The sequence below is a fragment of the Gordionus sp. m RMFG-2023 genome, chromosome 3 (genome assembly GCF_954871325.1).
Source record: "Gordionus sp. m RMFG-2023 chromosome 3, tfGorSpeb1-WG-v2, whole genome shotgun sequence".
NCBI lineage: Eukaryota > Metazoa > Nematomorpha > Gordioida > Chordodea > Parachordodidae > Gordionus > Gordionus sp. m RMFG-2023.
In genome coordinates this window covers 19,578,113-19,601,607 of record NC_088777.1, presented here as the reverse complement: position 1 = coordinate 19,601,607, position 23,495 = coordinate 19,578,113, and the positions used below count along the sequence as shown (strand labels likewise).

Here is a 23,495-nt window from a genome sequence, read left to right as displayed (position 1 = left end):
ATTCAGTTCACAATAAAATAATATAAGTTGGTGATCGGGTCGATGGATTTGGTCGACCTTTTGGTTTTGGTACATTTTTTCGACCTAAAACCAGAAAACTATAATTTTATTATGTAATATTTACTATGAGTATTAGCTAGTATTAACTTTCACCAAACATTATATTAATGATAACAGAGTTGTTAAAAGATCGAATCAAAAGATCGACGATCCTGGATTCGATCGCAAATTTGTCAATTTTACGAGATTTATGATTCTGACTTAAATTGAGGATCGAGATCTTTTTGTTTAAAATTCGATCCCGATCTTTTTAAAAATTAATTTTTTACTTAAAAACAATAAATAAAATAAAAATTTTGAAAATTAAATTAAAATATTATTTTTTAAAAAAATATCTATCTTCATATTTTATCAACTTCCATTCCACCATTTATTTAATAGATATATTTATTCATTTCCTAAATTTTACGAGATTTAGAGCTCTTACAAGTTATTTAATATAAATTTATAATAATATATTAATATTTATTTTAATAGGTAAATGTAAATGTCCATTTTAGATTTAGAAGATTCTATTGCTTCTACTATTGATGTAACAGCAGATATAAGTGAGAATGAGAATCTTTTACCATTTTTGAAATTACGTAAGTATTTTACTTTATGTGAAATGGATGAAAGCAACTCTTATAATATGATCAGCACCAAATGCCGTCTCTGTAAGAAGATAATATCATCTTCCAAAATATCATCCTCGAACTTAAAGAGACATTTACAAGTAATTCTTTTAAATTTTTTTTATTTGATAATCCTAATGTCAACATGTTTAAATTTAATTTATTACATTCCTGAGTTGAGCAGATCCTACAGAAATAGAATCTAGATACAGATTCTTTATAAAAAAATGAATTATTAGATACAGTATAATTAATAAAATATTTGATGAAGAGTTAATCTTGGTTTTGTTATTTATATATAATAATTAGGCATTTATTTTTTAATATTACTATTATATTAGTTTAATTTTCAAAAGAAGAGTATTTATAATAAATGGAAGTGTAATAACTAATAATTAAGCCTTTATAATGTATTTTGACTTTCTTTAATATAATTAAAACATCCAGTTCAATGTTATTTGTATTGAACTTAGCAATGTTTCACCAAAAGAAAAATAAATATCTATTCTATTATTTCTTTATTATAATATGTTAAATCTAATCAATTAGTATTATAGTTTCAGTTTGAGCTTGATTATATAATCCTCTTGACAACATTTTTAGGGCTTTTTTAAATAATATATTTTGAATTGAAAGTATTTTTTGTATCATTTGACTCAATCCATAAGTTCTTAAATGCCAAAAAGCCTCATTATATTAATAATAGGAAAATACTTTATCAAAATCTTTGGCCCATATCATCTTGGGCAACTTTTAATAATGATAGACAATATTGTAAACTTAAATTTTCAAGATAACCTACCCCCTTTTAACCACTAATAAAACATACTTTAATATGTTTAACAATTTGTTGAACCCTTAATCCATAGTTCTTAAATGTCAAAAAGGCTAATTATATTCATATATAGGAAAATATTTTATCAAAATCTTTAGCCCATATCATCTTGGGCAACTTTTAATAATGATAGACAAAGACAATATTGTAAACTTAAAATTTAAAATAACCTATATGAACCTTTTTTAACCATATATAAATTAAATAATATACTTTAATATGTTTAACAAAATTTGTGTTGAACCCTTTATCATTTTTTTGTTTATATAGGTTTTACATTCAGCTTGTACATTGTTTTTTTTAACTTTAAATTTCCATATAAAATTTTAAAAATGAAATTTGATTCAGGAGAAGTTATTTTCATCCAACTTTGTTACATACTATTTTTTTCTTTTATAAAGAAAAAACAGTGAATTTAAAAATGAGATTACCAAACACCTCAACGAATTCTCTACACAAAAAAATATATCACTGCAAAACCAAATTAGTTCTGGTTGCAAATCCAGACAATCTAAATTAAATTTTAACAATCTAAACATTCCAGCTGTATCGCAAAAAACAGCAGACAAGGTTATCATGGATTTTATTATTGACACCTTCCAACCATTGTCTCTGGTTGATGATCCTTCATTTGAAAAAATGATTAAAAATTTTTTTATTGCGACAAAAATTATTTGTCGCCAAACACTGGGCAACAGGATATCTACTTCCTTCTCTTATATGACGACAAATTTTATAAGAGATTTGTCTGAAGTTTCTTATGTATGCACCACTGCTGATTGTTGGAGTGGTCATCGAAGGTATATTATATTTATATGAATTTTATAATGTTTATTTTATTAGGGCTTTTATTGGACTTACTGCACATTGGCTGGATCCTTTAACCCTCAAGAGAAGGTCAGCCGCTTTGGCACTGAGGAGGATAATTGGGAGGCAAACATATGATGTTTTGGCCAACGAAATCATGGGTATCCACAAGTTCTATAAAATTCATAATAAGGTGGTGAAGATGGTGACTGACAATGGAACCAACTTTGTCAAGACATTTAAGTAATATTTATATTTGGCAAAAAATATTTTAATAAATTTATTTTTTCTAGAGTTTTTGGAGAAAATGAAGAAGGTATGAGGATATGGAATTGATAAATTTGGATGACATATTATCCGTTGATGACCCAATTATTCCTCCTACCAAAACATCAACGTTGTTGTTGCCATAATCTTAACCTTATTGCAACAACAGATGCGGAGATGGCAGATAGTGATCTCAATTATAAACGAATATCTAGATCCACTTTTGCAAAATGTTTTGCTTTAGTTAATAAACAAAATATGTCGTCAGAAATGGCGGATATTTTATTGGAGAAATTGGGAAGATATTTAATAGCTCCCAACAAGACATGATGGAATTCTTATTATCAATCCATGAAATTAATAGATAAGATGCTTTCTGAAAAGTTTTCATAAGTAGAACAAGTATGTGATCAAATTGGATTTGCAATGTTTAGGCAAGAGGAATGTTTTTTTGTTAAAGAGTGTGCAACAGTAATACAATGATATTCTCTAAATAAATTTAAATTTTATAGGTTATGGAACCTTTGGCGATCTCGTTAAAAATCTTGGAACGGGAGGATAATATGGAGAAGGGATATCTAACTCCCGTTCTATCGATATTGATAGATAAATTAACGCGGTATTGTCAGCCCCTTGTAGATAGTGTTCTTAGAGGTATTGATAAAAGGTAATATTTTTTTATGCAATTATTTTATATTATAAGATATCTGCAAAATATATTAAAAAATTGCAAAGATCTGGCAAATTTAGTAAAATATTTTTAACAGGCCAGTTCTACTAAACCTCTGATATCTATTAACATATTAATGGGCCTTTGAAGACATTAAAAATTTATTAGATTATTTGATTTTATTAGATTATTTGAATTTTAAGCTAATATTTTGATTAATATTCTTTGTAAATAAATTACAATGTTAATTCCTTTGTATATTAAGTATTAAGTTTACATTTAATCAATATTTATGATATGACCCAAATATAAATAAATACCATACAGATGATGTGCCAGACTTGACTGTAAAATTTAAAAGGGTTAAGTTTTGCAGATACTTGATCTGATTTATATGAATAAAATGAACACTTATTTAATAATATATTAATTATCATTTCATAATATAGATTTCCTTCACTGTATGAAGACAGTAACATTTTGGCAGCCATGATTCACCCTAAATTTAAACTTAATTGGCCTTATATTAATCTGCCACAAAATATGATGGTAAAAGAAAGATTAGTTGCCCATTTGGAAAATATACAGGAACAACCATATGCGGATACCTCAAATGAATGTATGGATGACATTGATGCTTTTTTGGGGAAAAATACTGTACAAAATGCTTGTTCCGTTAAAAAAAAATTTTATTCAAATGATGATTCCATGAATATTTTTAATACTTATATTAATTTTAAAAAAATATTTATTGATTATAATACACCTTTGCCATCAAGCGCTCCTGTAGGCGCTTGTTTAGTAAAGCTAATCATGTTCTAAATGAAAGACGCGGATGTTTAAATGATGATAATTTAGAAAAAATTTTATTATTAAAAGCTAATTTTAATTTATATTTATTATTCAATTACAATAAATTTCTACCATATTTAATTTATTTTTATATTAGTTAATTTTGCATCGGTAATATTATATTACTATTCAATTACAATAAATTTATAACATATATTAGTTAATTTTGCACCTGTCAGAAATTTCCTTCAGAAATTTAAATAGAAAAAAAGACTAAAAAAAGGTCGATCCTGGATTTCGATCCTCTTTTTTTGAAAAGATCGTGATCGGGATTCGATCGTTTTAAAAAGATCGGTTAACAAGCCTGAATGATAACTATATATAATCATTATAACCATATCTAATTGACGAATATAATAATTCATGTTGAATAAAATTTTTTTAAAAATACGGCAAAAAAATTTTTCAGACCCGGCCCGGGTATATTTTAAAAATTTAAAATACGGCCCGGACCTGGTACCAGGGGTCCGGGCCTGCAGGTCTCTGAAAACAATTGTTGTAAAAAGAAATGTATAGCCATAGAGGAGAAATATATGGGCCTTAATTGAGACTAAGGAAAAACTAGACATATATATTAAAAATATGATGGCAGGAAGATTCGCACAAAAAAAATTAAAGGGGCGGCGCGGACTTTTTTTTTAAATTTTAACAAGCCAGGCCTCACCATCCGTAAAATTTTAACAGCCCGTGGAATGCAACTTGTGCAAAAATATTCTTACCTGGTCGAAACGAGCCAGCCTTTACAGATCTCAATGCTATGTAATAAAATAAAAAATTAACTTATTTCTTTTAGTTTCATTTTTATTTTTTAAATCATTTTTTTAGAATATTATAGGTAAATTTATTAAAAAAATATATGTTATTCTATGGAAGCCCTCTTAAATTATTTAAAATTGAGAAATTCTGAATCCACATAGATTCCATATCCCAATATGACATACAAGGCTAATTTAAAGTATCGAATGGTGATAAAAACAGATTAATTTCTAAATTTGAACTAACCGATATAAATTTGTTCAAGAACTATACCGTTTTAAGATTTAAACTAAAAACAGGAAGGAAACTGAACCGTTATACATAACTACGACATCAAGAACAAATGTATAAGTTGGTTCATTGAATATAATATAAATTTTTCTTCAATTCCTCCTTGTTTTAAATTCATTATATTGCGTTCAAGTGATATGCTAATTTTATTATAGATTTGAATAAAATCGATTCCTTGTTGAGAATTTTTTACTTTAAATCATATTGTTGTATATCCTTAAAAGTATTAATAGGTAAAAATCAAGGTTAAAAAAATGATGGCAAGTAAAAATAAAAGGATATTGTCATCAGACATGGTCTGAATTTTTTTAAATATTTTCTCGAATAGGGCCCTATATTAAAATTTTTCTTAAAATGCCGAATTTCGGGGAAAAGCAGCTAAGCTTTTCTGACAGGGATTTGGACTAATTATAAAATTATAAACTAAGATGGGTGTCTGATTATGATTGAGACATTATATAGAAAAGAAAATAATTGATACCATCCAATCCAAAAAAATATTATTGTATGTAGATTTTTCGATGTTCCGCCATATCCTAACCTCCATTAAATTTTTTACTATAATTATATTGTTTTGAATTAACATTTGAAGTTCAAACAAAATTGCGTATCTTATAATTTTAATTTGGTAATTCAAGTCATCAACATTAAAGTTATTTTTCAAAAGTAATTACATTAAGATAAACCCAGCCTAGAATATGATTAGTTATATAGATGATGCTAATTATAGAACTACTTAATGTATTAAACACAGTAGATCTACAAAGAAAATCATATTATTTTATATGTCGTAGGAGTTTAACATATTCAGAGATATGCCTCAGACCTTATTTTTAGTAGATTCAATTTATATCTTTATATTAATCATCAAACTTATAAAGACAATCTATATATATATAATCATTAAATTGAAATAAATATTTGTGATTTTATAGCTCAAAATGTCAAGGTAAAAATCTATCATTTATAACGATTGAAAAGGGCATGTAAAAGATAGATAGTTAATTAAATAAAAATAAAGGCGATTGCAAATATATAACGATTTTCGCGTAATTTTTATATTAACCAATCAAATAGGAGATAGGATAAGGGTGTCGAATCTTTAAGTATAGCGGTTCAGTTCCATTTCCAATTTTTAATTTTAAACGGTTCAAATCCATTTCGGCTATTTTTGAATGTAAGGAATTAACTTTAAATAAATTGTATTTTGTTATTTTGGTGTAAGGATACAATTTATGATAATTGATTGATTATCTCATAAATGTACTTTCGATGAATATATAAACATATTATTGTAAAGGTTAAAGCATCTTCTGATATTTTCTCATTTTTATTTTATATTAATAAACACCACATTGAATAAATTTATATCGGTTCCTTCGGTTTTATAAGTGTTTACGATTTTTTCAAATATACAGTAAAAATATGATTTGTTGATTTCCATAATGTGAAAAAACATTCTTATATAGTTTAATAATTTTCCATAATTATTGTAAAAACTTGTTGAGATTTTTTTAAAAACCTTTAAAAACTTGAAAAAAAATGTTGAGAAAAAAAAATTAATATTTTTAAAAACTTTTGGTAATTTAACTTAAATTAAAACTTTTGCGACAATTTTAATTTTCAACTTCTAATAATTTTTCATAAGTTATAATTTTTTTCCGATTAAACACTTATATTTCTATTTTTTTTAAATGTCAAATTTTACTATCGCTAGTATTTTGAATCTATCAGTTTCAGGTTTGTTAATATAGTATTAAATATCATATTTTTACCACCCTATTCGCCAAAATTAAATTCGATCGAAAAAATTTTCGGAATTATTAAAAATTAATATAGATCTAATTCTCCTAAACCCATTAACCGAATAGAAGTTATTGCAATTGTTAAGAGTATTTTGAGCAGTTATTTTACATACAATTTTTCGAATTTTTATTCTCACACCACAAAGTTCAATGAAGATGGAATTCGATGCATTAAATGATTGAATTTATAATTGATTTATTGTGTAATATTTTATAATGGTTTTTTTTATTTTCGTATCCTCGAATTGATCATAAAAAAATCTAAACAAATAAAAATTTATGAAAACCCTAAATTACAATTTTCACTCATGTTTATTAAGAAATTATTATCCTGATTTTCATTCTTTATATAACTAAAAGTAAAATTAATATATTGTAATAATATTTTAAATTTTAAAAAATTTATGTATTTTTAAAAATAAGTTATAGTAAAAATCTTAAAAAATTTAGTATGAAAATGTATTTATATATATATATAATTTCTTACCTATGTTCATCTTTTGGAAAATCTTCCTGGTTTAGCGTATTTTGCCAAAAAATTATAAAAATCATCCTCCAGTATAATATTTATTTAGGAAAATGTATTTATACTCATTATTTGTATACGTGTTAGATGAAGTCTTAGCTATAAAATAAAATTTATCTGAAGTTTATAGCTTAACTAGAAGTCACGCAATAATAATTTTTATAATATAAAGGGTAAAAAGGTTATTATGTTCCGTCTGATTAAAGCTGCAAAAAGAGAATTTTGAAATACTAACGTTTAAAACATATAAAAAAATGTTTTTGAGAAAAAAGGAACATTAATCAATAAACAAGCAATTCTCAATTCCAAACACGTCGAATTGAGCCTCGATTTCCTCCAGAAACTTACGTGAATCAGAGCACTCTATCCGACGAAGAACGCAAATCTGGTTGGGAATACACACCCATCAATCTAGGTATTGATTAAAAAAATGAAATGCGAGGTGGCTACCAATGAAACCATACTTGAAAGATGGCGTGTAGATAGTTGGCCATCGAAAACAAAATAGGAGAATTATAATACCCAGACTCGGTGAAAGAAACTATGCGAGGAATACCATGATGGGGTGTGAAGCCTTCCAGATTTTTTAATAGCAATTTCCTTCAATATTCGATGTCAATCAATATAATTATGATTCTAAATTAAATTTGTATATACATAATCATGATTTACCAATATAATAAATATATTTTATTGCAAAATTTTGTCAAATTTAGTCTAGATAATGATATTTAAGGATGGATATTGTATTTATTACTATAGCAAATAATTTTTACGAAAGCAAGAAATACATAGGTTATTTTACTGGGGTATTTTTTTCCAAGTACCAATTTGAACTTCAACATTTTATCTTGTTTAAGCAATGAGTAATCTTTAAATAATAAATTAGGACCAAAAATAAGTTTAGCTTATTAATATATTATATTTTTTTCTGAAATACTAATTTGTCTATTAAATATGAGTATATTCATTATAATACATATAAAAATTTACCTATATTATTAGTTCTTGAGTAAATTCTATAAATATGAAAAAAAAATTCCGGGGTTTTTTTTCCAGGATTCAATAAAATTTCAAAAAATCGTAGCAAAGGTTAGGAATAATTGAAATGTACGATGTGCCTAAGATGGGGACACTCAAAATGTGCTATTTTTGATAATTTATTTACATTCCCTTATTGTATTCATTGGTTTATACTTACATCAAAATTGCTAATATTTTGTTCAATAAAACAATAAAGTTGAGTCCGAGTTTATTTTAACCACTTTGCCCTGGTGCATAGCCATTTTACTCTGGGTATGGGGTAAAATAACGAAAATGGCATACTTCACAAATTAATCAGAGCTTTAAAATATTGTAAGTAGAGAGCTAAACTTATTTATATTTTGTATATGAGGAATTGGGCTAAATAAAATTTTATAAGTTGTTCTTTCTTTCTGTTTTGCATTATATATTATATATATATAAATAATGTCTACCAATCGTTTACCCCTGCCTTCTCTATTTTTATTTTATTATTATAATATATTAATAAGAAATAACAAATTTGCACCACGATTTATTTTTAAGTTAATTAGAAAAAATTAATGAAATATATTCTATTAAAATAAATAATATTTCAAATTATACTACTTAAAATAAATAAAATATTTTAAAAACCCGTAACAGGTTCAATTTTTAAAACGTTTAGGTTCTTCCCTTTTTTCTTATAACGGTTCAGTTAGTTACCAGAAAATTATAACAGCTGATTTAAGTTCGGTAATTTGGTTCGACCCTGTGAGAGATAATTAGCTTGTAAAAAGGAGATAGACTATACATAAAAATCAACCTTGATTTAAAAATAAAACCAACAATATCAACTTGATATGGCTATTAAATATTTTTTTTACATTTAATGATTTTTTAAATAATAATCTTTTGAATGATTTTCAATGGCCTTAAAGTGTCTTAAAAATACATCCTTTACATTATATCCTTAAAATATTATGTTATTCGGCGTTGTATATGTTATTTACAGTGAAACCTTTTGTAAGATGACAACTCAAGGCTGGTATTTTTAATCAACATAGAGAGCATATTAAATATATAAAAAATTTTGGAAAAGAGAAATGAATCGATGTAAAGGTATCAAAATAAGGATGTGGTCACTTTTAAGGGGTTACATAAAAGTGCACACCACTGAGCAACTATTGGACAGTAAACTTTAATGCCCAAGTGATTTTAAATTAAATGATGCTATAAGAATATTTGTTGGAAGCGCTCAATTTAGACAAGCCATAGTTCTACTTTATATTATTTACACGATATTTTATTTAAAATAAAAGGTTGATAAACTATTCCACATACTTAAGGCGAAAATATGTTTAAGCAGAAGCAAAATAATATATGATTGAAGTTCACAATTCCTCGTGTAACCTAATATTAATATTATATTTTGTTATTAAAAAATTAAATATTATACTATTTGTTTTAAAAATTTAATAAATCTACAAAAAAATGAACAGATGGATAGACAATGTACATCTACATAAAAAAATATATGTAAAATCAACTAAAATTAGGAAAAATGTGTGTCCAATTATATAAGCACGCCTAGAACGTAAAATAGTATGATTTTAAGTGGGCTGTAGTGTTGGGTTGAATTTTAAAACGGCCCGATTAAGATTTTCGCCAAAATATTAGTAAGCCCGGAAATTTTGCTCAGAGGTGAGAGAAAGTTTTGAATCTTTATTTGCCAAATCTCAAGGCTACATAATATTATCTTGGTTAAAATCTTAATCGGGCCGTTTAACAGCATTAGGGCTTGTTTATTAATTTAAAAAATACAAACTTAAATAGGATTAAATGGAAAAAAATCAAGGCCTGGCTGGAAAATTTGAATCCGCTAGGCTTAAAAATTAAACTTCTGCAGATTTCTTGTATACTAAAAATTTTAAATAAAATAAATCCTTTAATTATCTGTTCGTTCCATTATTTACTCCCAAAATTCATTAATTGATTGTTGAGTTCTAATTCCAAATCTTTGTTGAAATTAAGTTAGGCCTAAATTTTTATTTAAGCTCCCTTTTTTACATTAAAAAAACCTCATATTATGATCTCATCAACTTTTATATTTTTGAGTCTCTTGTTCTTTCTTAATTTTGTTCAATATATTTTCTTGTATATATTAAACAAATATTATATTGATTTGTCTAGTGACAAACTGGGGGCTTGGGCCACAAATTCAGCATGCCTAAAGATAATTGGCAATGCAATTATTTTGCATTAGATGGAAATATAATTAACTTTTTAGTCCTTAGCATAAATGATAAGAGTTGGATTAGAAAGAATAGTTTGGTCTATATAAATATATTTAAATTTTATTAAGAACCGTGTACAAATGTTTGGCTTGATTTCCACGATTCTCTAATTTGTCATCACTGGCATAAAAGGTCAGAGCTTGCATTACATCGGCACCCGATCTCAGAAATTCTCTGTGAAGTTCTCTAACTGAATTTTAACGAAAATGAAATAAAAATTCGTTATTTTTCCTTTATTGATTTAAAAAATATTATCCTTTTCAGTCATTTTTGTATAAAAAAATTCTTTGCAACAAATTTATTTTGAATAGAGACCAGAGTTGTTAAAGTATCGCTTTTTTAAAAATTATTAGAGAGTAGATAACGTAGCGCGTTACTTCACTACTTTAAAATTTTATATAATTAAATATATAATAAAATATTTAAATTTTGTTTATAATTCCGTAATTATATTATATTACATCTAATTTATCAAGTAATTTAAATGCCACCAATAGAAATAGAGATGAAAGAGAAGTTTGAGACAGATGATAACCATAAAATTTCATTAGAAAATGGAATTCTGGAAATACCTTTTTTTGCAAAATATTTCGAACTTAATAAAAAAAAATTAATACAGGATTTATATTTAGAAGAATAAAATATTGAAGGATAATATCGTTGGATAAATCAAGCAACTTCAACCTTAAAAAACATCTAAAGATATTCATCATAAATTTTATTACAATTATTATATACTGTTTTAATTTTAAAATGTTCACATCTAAAATTTCAGAGATTGAAAAATATCTCGATAATTTTGGTGTACTTGAAGAGGCTGCATCCAACATCAGAATCAGGTGTTTCTCAAAAATTAGCTGATAAAGTCATAATTATTTTTATAATTGATACAGTTTGGCCAATTTCTTTGGGCGATAATCCTCTCATTTATCAAATTGGTTATATTATCTCTTGGTACCAAGATATCTTGCCCTCAAAAGATTTTAGGAAATTTTCAAGAAATGAGTTTTTTAACATTAGATCTATCAGAAGTCTCTTTCATCTGCACAGTTGATTGTAGGGACTCATAATATAAGGTTAAATAAAGTATTTATGTTCTGATCTTATATCAACTTAATTGGATATAAATAGCAGATAAATAGGTTATTGGAAATGTTGTCTAATCTAATACTCAAAGGAGAAACATATTAAAATAAATCCTCTTGTCACATTTTTTTAAATTTAAAAATACTCAAATCAACATTTATGATAATTTTTCTTAGAAGTTTAGAAATTAAATTTAGCATTCCCTTCAAGTGCTACTTGTTGAGTTTTGACCGACGGGTCCCACCGTCTGAGTGGGGAAAAGACAGTCCGTGATTGGGAGTCCGGGATGGTCGATGATGGGATCCTGGGGACCGTGTTAGGGTAAAGTTTTAGTCAAGGTATCACGCGGACAACGTAGTGTAAATATTATTTTTAAGTAATCCCAAAGCCAATACAACCGAATTGAGGTAAAACAAATTTATTTTAAGAGTTACAAAAAAAGAAATTAATAAAATCATTCATAAAAAAAATCACTAATCAAAATTTCATTTTTCGTGGTCTTTATATAGATAAATTAAATAATAAAAAAAAAGAATGTTAATAAATCCAGGCCCATCTCGAAAACTGGCTAGAACCAGTTTTGAGGATAAAATCAAAACAAGCTTGGTATAGTGAACAAAGAAAAAAAAAAGATATACAATAATGAGAAAAACTCATCACTTCTAATTGAACAAAGAAAACAAAAATATAAATGGTAATATAAAAATATATCACTAGAACAAAGACATAATAACTATTATAAACTAGTTAAAACACAACACTACTGTTGCGTAATTATTTGATAAGGCAAAATTTATCCTTTCCAACTGTTGCTCTGACTTGGGGATGATAATATAGAGACGATTTAATTATTAAAAAATAAATAATGCATTTACTTTACTTTTTTTGTCAAATTTTTGCATTTTTAAATTTGAAATGTTTATTTATGGACATAGATTAGATATAAAAAAATATGAAAATATCTTTTTTTTTAAATAAGCTTTTTAAAAGGTAGCTGAAGCAATAGCATGCTAATTTTTTTGCCAAGTAGCATTTGCTGTAGTGTGCTATTTTCAAAAGCCATATTAAACAACAGTGATAAAACTGATATAGGCCAGGTGCATAGCCAGTGAGAAAGGGGGGGGGGGGGGAGGGGGGGGGGAGAAATAAAATTTTAAGAAAAAATATAAAAAGTTTTGTGAATTATGAATTGCAAAGTATTATATTTCAAATAGGTTATACTCTATATTAAATTTTAGAAAAAAGTTATATTTAATTTAAATATCCCACAAAAATTTAAAGTATATTTTCTTACATTTTTAAACCTTAAACACTGATGAATATAGAATATAATCAAATTGCACAAAAGAATTCTATTTAATTTTTATCTACTAATTACTATTATTAGGTAACATTTCTAAAATGCATGAAATATCCAGATATCCAGGGAGATGAAATTTATCAAATAGAATTATTTCTAAAACTTCTTGTGCTACAAGAAGAAAGAAACTGCAACAACATTTCCGACAAATTAGAGCCTTCAACATCAAGTATATTCTAGGATGAAAAGTCTATCTTGGATACTATTGGAGATAAGAATGGCTTGAACCAGATATTTCATCTAAGGCAGATAGATATATTATTACATTCAATATGACAATTTCTTTTTGCATTGAAATATATTAATAAATTATTTAATTACAACACAATTTTATTTAATATTTTTCAAAAAATGATATGAATTTATATTCTATGAGGATCTCAAATATTATTACAATACAACTTAATAAATTATGAGATAATATGAACCATTTCACAAGATTTATAAGATAGTTGAGGCAAAAGCAAAATTATATAATTTTGAGATTAGTAAGCCTTGACTTGCTAGAAAAACAAATGGTTCCATATTAACATTAATTTAATGTATTATTATAAAAAATATCGTTGTTATTCCACTTTTAGATATATTTTTACTCAAATCAATGAACGATTTGTGATTCATCAAATGGCTCTATATAATTTACAAATACTATTATCTCTAAATCTTTAGGATATATTAATCTTGATATTGAAAAAATTAAATATTTAGCTAAATTTTATTCAAAGAATATAAATATATCGAAAGACCAATTAATTTCAGAGTTTAAATCCTGGCATGAAAGTTAAATTTTAGTAGATAATCCTCCAAAGAAATGCAATAGAAGCATTGTATATTTAAATAATATTTTGGTGTTTTTTCCAAATATATTAAAAATGCTGCATAATTTGGCATCAATACCAATTAGTACAATTACAAATGAGAGGATCTATGCAGAGTATAAAAACCTATCTCAAAAGTATGATATCGTAAAATAGATTAAATGGACCAGATTTACTTAATACATCAAAATCCCCAATTAAGAACAAATTATTGAAAAATTGGTATAATTGCAAAGATTAAATCTAAATTTATTAACAATATTTTGATTAACCATTTGTTTAATTCTATATTTTATGGTGATTTACATACCAGTTATAGCTAGTGTTTAAAATTGCCATTCACCCCCCCCCATCCTGAAGAAAATTCCTGGCTACATATTTGATAGTCTAGATACAATAGATTTAGTAATTTTTATAGCATCAATGAATCTTGAGAAACTAATAAAATAAACTTCTATTTTGAACATAATTAGAATTAAGAGTTAAGCTCATTACTTTATCTTGTTATCCCCTATAATTTTATTTCAGCAAAAAACATTCAGTTTTTATAATGTGATCAGGCATATCCAGGATTTTGCCAAGGGGTAGGAAAAGTCTTATAATATGAATTTTTTCCCCATGGGAATTTATTTCCATTTATTGCCTTTGACTATATACGATTTTTATAAAAATAATTCTGGGTTTTTACTGTTTAAATTAAAATCCTTTTTGTTATTTTAAAAAGTTATTAACTTTTACTAATCTTTCTTTCAAATTCTTCCTTTATTTTAGGGGAAGAGGAAGGGGGGGGGGGGATTTTTATTAACTTAAAACAATATATACAAGAACAGGCAAATTAGCAATGAAAAGGAGAATTTCCCAGTTTAAATGACTGTTTGTTATGATAGATGCAAAAAATGATTTATGTTTGTATACAAAAATGGTACAAATTTTAAAAAAGAAATTTTTATAATACCTGCTTCAGGATGTTCAATATTGACTTCAGGAGTCCAAGGTCCTGCCTTAACATAGCCTCTTTTTTCTAATGCAAAAACAAACCCCCCATCTCCAATTATAATTTCACCTGAATTAAGTCTCTCCAGAAATCCAATTTTCTATAAGTTAAATATTTAAAATTATATAATAAGTTATAGCTACATTTAATGATATTAATTTGGTTATATCTTCAATTTTACTTTTTGCTGCATGATGAAATAAATAATAACTAGTTTGAACTGATTTTATCTTTCTTTCTTATTAAATTTAAATTTAAGAATGTATGTGCATATATAAATGACAAAAAGATGATGCTATTTAACGTCTGAGAAGATGGGTAAACATTTTTAGAGTATTTGCTGTTACGTAATAAACATTTGGAAATGAAATGTAGGTCAATTCATTTTCTCGCTGGAATACATTCGATATGGCGGCCCTCCTCCTTCTGGTGATTAGTTTGGTTTTAGTATAAGAGAAGGATTCCATATCTATTGTTGTTAAACGGCTCGTTTAGAGCTGATTTTTAAATACGGCGAACTCAATAATTTAGTAAGAAAAATATTGTCTAATAGTATTGTTAAAACGCCCAATTTGGGTAAATTTTAAAAACGGGCCGCTTAAGATTTTAGCTAAAATAATATTATGCAAACCTCAGGATTTAGCCAATAGATGTCCAAACTTTTCTGCCAGCCATGAGCAAAATTTCCAGGCTTACATGATAAAATCGACTCAAATTAAGCAGCCTTTTGACAATACTATTGCCTAAACCTAGTGATTTTGCTAATAGATGTCCAAGCCTTTGTTCCTTCTACAAACAAACTCTTCAGGCTTGCGTAATACTATTCTGGATGAAATATTGAGTTAGCTGTTTTTGAACAACACTATCCATATCCAATACAAAATTTGATTCTGAATAAATAAATAAAATTGATCTGACTTCCCGGATAGTGCTTGTCTGATCCTATCTAAACACAGTATAGTTTAGGATTAGTTTATTCTATATTTTTATTTAAAAAAAATGATTATATACCTTTTTGTGCGCTGTTTATAGATCGTGCTACGTTGTATATCATCCTCAAGGGGGGGCTGGTCTGAAGCTAATGTAATTAGCCCTGTGAATTGCTATGGCGAGTCTTTGTCTTAAGAAAAAGCCTTCAAGATGTTCACCCGTAAGTTCCTTGAAAAAGGATAATGCACAATTCCAAAGGTTGTTAAGGTTGTGGAAATAATGGGAATATAGTATTCTTGTGATATTTCAGGATATTTTGCTATTTTAAGTAACTCCTTTTTCTCCAGAATGTTGTTTGATTGGATGGAGCCAAAGGATCAATATACGAGTAATCCCAGACCTGTAATTGACGCTTTTAAGGAATTTGAGAAATCCCATCAGGGCGTTTCCCATCGGATCTGAAAAGACCAGAGTGTTCAAAAATAGTGAGAATTTGAGTTGATCTCAAAGCTCTAAGGATATTCGAATTGTATAAATTATGTCTAACAATTCGACCTTTACAAGAACAACAATAGAGACTATGTCTTCCATTACCCAAAAAGAACTGCAACCTGAACAAGTATGGAGTTGGGTAATTAGGCAGTTAAAACGAATCTCAATGACGTGAGTGAGCTCATTTTGGTTAAGTTGTAGTTGTATAACAAAGCGAATGGCTTCAAGGAAAGGAGAATAAAGGACGGTCAGATAATTGCATTTTGGGAAGGAGTTATTCAACGCAGCTTGTAATAATAGGCCCATCCCAGTCCTGCTTATTCTTTTCTGGAAGTGAGTGATCAACCATAATTTGTGATTTCCACTCAATAATAGCACCATTATAGGAAGGGTCAGGTGTTATCCAATTAAAATTACAATATTTATTGTTAAGAGATAACTGTATATGAAGGCAGTTAGGGCAAGATCGGGGGAAATCTGATAGTCCACCCATCTTGGTGGGTAAAGAGGCTTGAGTCCACGCTATTTTATCGTTAAGGTTTAAAATATTTTTGATTAAGACTTTAATCCCATTTTCATATACACAGAGAGGTGTGGGATATTTGAAAATGGGAGCTGATTGAAGCGCATATAGGATAAGAGGAATATCGATAAACTTTCAAAAGGAAAGAGGCTTTATGAGAGGGGAGAAGGTAAAATAAATCAGCCAACTCAAAAAGTGTTCCAATTGTGGAATGTAGGAAGAAAGATATTGCTGTGTATCCACCAACAGAAGCGCCTAAATGATTTAGTTCCTCAAGGGTGGTAAGTTTGAAGTTGTGTGAATTCGGTTCAATTGATTTGACAGAAATGAATTCGGATTTTTTGGGGTTGATAGGAAGTCCAATAAGCAACCCAGCCTCCTTGATTAAATTCACTGCTTTATTGACTTCGTCAACCATCAAGGATATCATCCTCAATATACCAGGCATGCAAGGATAATGAACACGTCGAGTTGATGAATTTAACGATGCTGTTGACAGCGTTTACATGACAGGATTTTCATTGGATGCAAACCCCCTTCAAAAATATTTGCCTAACCCCCTAAAAATTAGCGCCACCTGACGGCGGTGTCTTTTTATTATTATTTTTACCTATTTAATTTATTGATACTCTTTTCAAAGAATTTATAAAGGATAACTCAAATTAATCTATCTCTACTACCAACTATCGATATTTTGTGAATATAAAGAATTTATTTTTTAGATAATAAATTCAATTAAAACCCCCATTATTTACAATGAATTAATTATTATGGCATTATGAGCTTGCTGAAATATCTAAACCTTAAATTACATTTAAAAGGATAGTTTATTTGGAAAACAATGTGTATAATTGTTTGCAATATATAGATTTGGTCGATGAATTGTATTATAATAATTCCATAATAAAAGTATTAATTTTTACAGCAATAAATTTTGTCTTATTTCATCTCAAGATTAGATAACCCCCAAAATAATTTATCCTACCCCCATTAAAGAAGCCTACCCCCCTACCCCCTCAAAAAATAGGATGCAAACTGTTCCTACCCCTCCCGCTCATGTAGACGCTGGTTGTTGATACCTAAACAGAAAATAAAAAACCTAGAGGATCTCCCTGTTGTATGGTCTCAATGGAACGAATTTTATAAATATCAAATTGATGAAAGGCAGATGATAACAGAATAGAAAAAATTTGCATAACCGGGGAAAAGAGTAAAGAGGAACACAAGAAGGAATTCCGAGAAAGTGTATTATAGGCATTAGAGAAGTCAATTTTGACTAAAGACTGATTGTTAGTCTGATTTTCTAAATGTATTCTAGCTAAATGTACAACGGCTTCACAGCCACCAGGGATCTCATCACCAAGTTGGAAAGGGCTTAGGAGACATGAAGCTTCATGCTTTATTATAGAAGATGTCATATTGGCAACTATGCTGCGTAAGGTAGAACCTATAGCAATTGGTTTAATATCATCATTGGGTTTTTGAACCTTGCATTGAAGACGATTGTAGAAACAAAGTTAGGTACTTCATCTTTTAAAATTTTATTGCAAAGGTTATTTTAGTAAGAATGGGAGTTTGTGATCATATTGAGGGGGAAGTGAAGCCGTTGAGAAATATAGGGCGGATGTCATCAAGACCATGGGTAGAATCTCAATGAAAGGGAAGGATAGCTTTCCTATTTCTTCAGAAGTAAATAGAGAAGCACATGTTGAGAGGGGTTGTGGGGATATTGGGATAATAGTTGCTGTAGGGAAGACAGTCATGTGTGGAGCCAATCTGAGTGCACCTGAGATTGTCAATTTATTGTAGATCAAATTGGCCTTCATCTCAATCAGTAAGGGTTTTATTTTATTTTTGACAAGCAATGGCATCCTGTATTCATGGAAATGAGGGGCAACAATAGATATGGCCTCCTTGATTTGCTGGGTAAGGGATTTATGTGAAGTTTGGTCGGGCACCCTGAAGATATTATAACCATAGAAAAGAAATTTTAGCCATTTATTCTCATTGCTAAAGTTTAGCAATAGGGAGGACAGACAATCAGCGAAAGATTTAACAACTAGAAAATTTTGCTCCTTTGGGGATCCTTGAAATGATATTTGGTTTGGAATGGTCAAGAAAAAAAAATCTATATACAGGAATTTAAATTGTGAAGAGGTGGAACAAAATTTTATGGATGAATAATCGATTGGTGGAGCAAAGCCAGAATGCGGACATCTGACTGAAGGTGGCCCATGAACTTGTAAGCATCCATTTTTTCTAATATGAACTAGTTTCAGACATGAAGGACGATTTGCGAAGTAGACATAAAGAGAAAAAAAAGGGTTTAATTTTTTTTGAACAATGAAGCAGAATGGTAGAGGGATATAACTTCAAGTTATGGAGCAGCGCATGTAATGACCTGAACGGTGGTGACTAACACAATAAAGGGTACAAGTCAGTAAAAAAAAACTGTATATAAATGAATAACTACAAATTTAACCATAAAGATATCATTGGTATGTTTTACTGTATACAAAAGTCGCGCATATTATGAATAATATTGAAACGCGATAAATAAAATTGAATAACGAATGCAAAATAAAAATAAGCATATATAAATTACTCACTTGAAACAATTTATTTATTCATCACTATGTCATTATCATGCATCATATTATATATTCTCAATATAATTTATATTTTAAAATTTTGATATGATATTAGACTCTATTATTATGATGGTAATTAATATTTTAATATTTATTTATCTCAATTTAGTATTCTAAATGTTCATTACCTTTTTTCCTGTATATAATTTTATTTTCTAAAATCATTTTAGCTAAAAAAATAAAAAAGTAATTATTAAAATATGCTGTCTCAAAATTATGAATAGGAGGACCGGGGTTATATTGTCCATTAAAAATTGATGTGGTATTAAAAAAATAGATAAAGCAAATTTTCCAAAATATTTAAACATAATTTTATTCTTTACATATATCTATCACTATACTAGAAAAATATTTATAAAAAAAATCTTTTAGTATTTTATTAATATATTTAAAAATATGAAAATGTTAAAAAAATTAAAAACACCGGGGTACCTATGAGCTTTTGAGGAGCTTGTTATAGCGCCTCTTTATTTTTAGATTTAAAAAAATATATATATAAAAATATGTTAATCCTAACTAAGTAAATTAAAATATAATATCAAATATATTTAATATACCAGGTTCATCCATAGTACATATATCACCCGAAAGAACTTGTTGCCACTAAAAACTATCATATAATTTACAAAGAATAAGTCAACCATGTTAAGCTTAATTAAATACAAATTTTCTTATTAAATGATATTATAAATTATATAACGTGGAATTTGAATAATAATCACTCCAATTCATAGATTTATGACGAAATCATAAAAAATTGAATTCAACTACAAATTATGAGATGGATAAAGTCACGAAATTTAGTTAACAACAGGTAACTAAAAAATTTAACTATAACCAAATGAATTAACATTAGGTCAGGTAGGCTTCTGTAAGAATTTCCAAATGTGGTTAACAATATATAAATTTAATTATACCAGAGTTTGCTATAAAGTGGTTTTTACTTGAATATATATTTTTTTTTAAAAAGCAAAATCAAAAATAATAAATATTTTAAACAATAATCCCTCTTTAGAATTTAAACTAAATGGAACCAGTACGTAGGCCGGACAAGAAGGAATTAGGAAGAAAAGCCATCCCCCTTATTTTATTATTACCCCCCCCCCTGTCTATTGAGAAAATTTGGATATGCCACTACTAATAGATAAATTCTATATATTTAATTATTTCCTCAAATTCAATCGCTTAAAAAAATTATTTTTTTATTTATATATGATTTTTTTGAATTAAAGTAATTTTTGAAATGTATTATATATATAGTTTCCCCCATTTTGAAACATTTTTAATTAGCAGTTTTTTTTGATCATATTTTTTGATAATTCTTTTATTTCAGTTTTTAAATAACTTATTAAGATAATCTTACATCACGAGATAGCAGTTTAATCTGATTACATTTAAAAAAAATATTAAAAGATAAATTTTTACCAAAAAAATAATATCTAAAAACAAAAATTGTAAATATTATCCTTTTATTTTCCTAAAAGATATGTGACTTTTCCTCTATATTTTAAATTAAAATTATATGTAATATCTAAAATCATTCTCAAACACAAAACTTTTGCGAATTGCGATAAAAAAAAACTTTTACAAAAGATTTTTTTTTATTATTGATTTGCGGAATTAAATGTTATTAAATATTGCAAGTATGGTGATTATAAAGCCAAAATTTGAGGCCTAATCAAATGACTTTTTTCCCTAAATCTTCACTTGAATAAAAGTGAACTTAACTAACATACGCAAAAATATAATTGAGTTATTTAGATTTTCCTTTTAAAAAGTGAATTAGATTTAGGATTATTATACAAGTTTACGCACCTGGAATGAGTATAGTAGAAGATGGATATAAACGGAAAAGTTATAACTGGAGAAAATAAATATATGCTTTATTATTAAAATTTTGACAATGCCATAATATTCTTGTTCTGTATTTTATATTAAAAGTATATATAACTTTCTTTATAAAACTTTTTACCCAACAACACCAAAAATTTGAATGATCAATGGTCTTTTTTGATAATAACATCATCCGGCTTGATTACTACATATTATATTATATTAAAATATTACTTTTTTAAAGAAAGACTTATAGATTAGTTTTTTAAAAAATAATTATACTTAATAAATATTATATAATATCACCTGGTCAATAAATTAATTTTAAAAAGTAAATTATGTTCAAAATTAGATGTATATACATACAATTCTTTATCAATTGATAAATTCCTTTCCTTTTATAAATTAAAGCAGTTATATATTATATTTAATATTAGATCTTTTATATTTAATTATTTTAAAAAATATATATTTTACAAAGCAGCATATCTAACGGGATTACCATTTGAATCATATCCATCTTTTTATACTTTTTGATTTTATATTTAAAAAATCATGAAATTTACGAAGGAAGAAACAAAAAATTAATATAAAGATCGAGTATGTTACACAAAACGCTTGATATTTTACTATTTTATACAAAATATATAAGTATAGTTTACTAGTATACATACTAATTAAATTTTTAAAATGAAGTTTAATTGAAGTATTAATCTTGATTTGTACACTCTTTCTTATACATCAAAAAAAAATGAAATCATTGATATTATTTCTGATTCTGATTGATTTGTACTTTTTAAAATTGATTGTGATTGATAAATTGAATTTTTATGTATAAATTTATTTATCCACATATGGCTCTATTTCTTTTAAGAAAAATTCAATAGGAATGACATCAGCTTCTTGCCTGTAAATTTTATAAATTATTTGATTTAAATACAAAAAAACTATTTTGTAATATTATATGTATAAAATAGTAAAGTGAGGACCTATCAGTTTAAAGAAAAAAAACCCCTAAAGTATATATTTTATTTGCATATACGAATTATTAAAAATATATCAAATGAAATAATAGGCTATATAAATGCAGTTTATAGATATATCATATATAATAATCCATAAATTTTTCGTATTTAAATGTAAGACAAAAGACAAATTGTCATGAAATGAATAAATGTTGCATATAGAAAATAATGTGAAGCCATAAACCTCAATCTTATCTCATCCTTTTTATAAATATTTTATTGATAGTGAAATCTGCTAAAAGGTGGAATCTTACTAGTCCATAAAATTATTATCATAAATTTGTGTTTCAATATAATCATTTTTAAAATTAGGTCTAAGAAAAAAATGTAAGGATATTGAGATTTTCAAAGTGAAACTTATCTGATCACATCAATTGGAAACTCTATAGTGGTAGGTTATGTGATAATAAATATAAGGGGTATTGATTAGACTCGTCGTTAAGTTCTTTAATCTGAGGGGATTCATTTTTAAAAAACTTCCCAAAATAGCATAAAAATAAAAATGACCAAAAAAGGTAATTCTATAATTTGAAATTTTTCAAAGGGCCCTCCGAGGTTTTTAAAATGATTGAGATTGGCAGTTGTTACCAGAGCGCTAAACCGTTATCTATGTCGGTTAAGTTTTATTCCTGGTTTTGGCTTTATATTTTAAAGCGGTTTAATTCTGTTTCGGTTATGATTGAACAAATTTATATCGGTTGTTTCTGTTTATATAAAATACTCGTACTGTCTTAGATATTATTAATAATATCCCTATGAATAAAACATGAACAATAAATAACATAAGTAACATAACATATATATCTGACACGTAGCCAGGAATTTTCAGTTGAGATGGTGTTTATTTGGTGTGGCCTATATTTTTTTGATATAAAGCAAATAGTCGGATACTCATAGAAATATTTTTGTTATATATTGAAAATCTGTAAATGCAAATAATTATGAACATTCAAAATAATATTATAATATAATATGACGATTTTTATTTTTAAATTTTAACT

At 26.8% G+C, this 23,495-nt stretch overlaps 1 protein-coding gene across 1 annotated transcript in view; it reads right to left on the bottom strand.

The window, feature by feature from the left end:
• LOC135925729 (betaine--homocysteine S-methyltransferase 1-like) overlaps nucleotides 1-15,320 on the bottom strand; it is a 37,550-nt gene extending 22,230 nt beyond the window's left edge. The window contains exons 1-3 of the mRNA XM_065461193.1: nucleotides 15,222-15,320; nucleotides 15,002-15,140; nucleotides 10,854-10,972 (exon numbers count right to left, since the gene is read on the bottom strand). Coding sequence (XP_065317265.1) covers nucleotides 10,854-10,972; nucleotides 15,002-15,140; nucleotides 15,222-15,233 — 270 coding nt within the window. The 5' untranslated portion in view covers nucleotides 15,234-15,320. The remainder of the gene's footprint in view (nucleotides 1-10,853; nucleotides 10,973-15,001; nucleotides 15,141-15,221) is intronic.
• Between the last annotated feature and the right edge of the window lie 8,175 nt (nucleotides 15,321-23,495).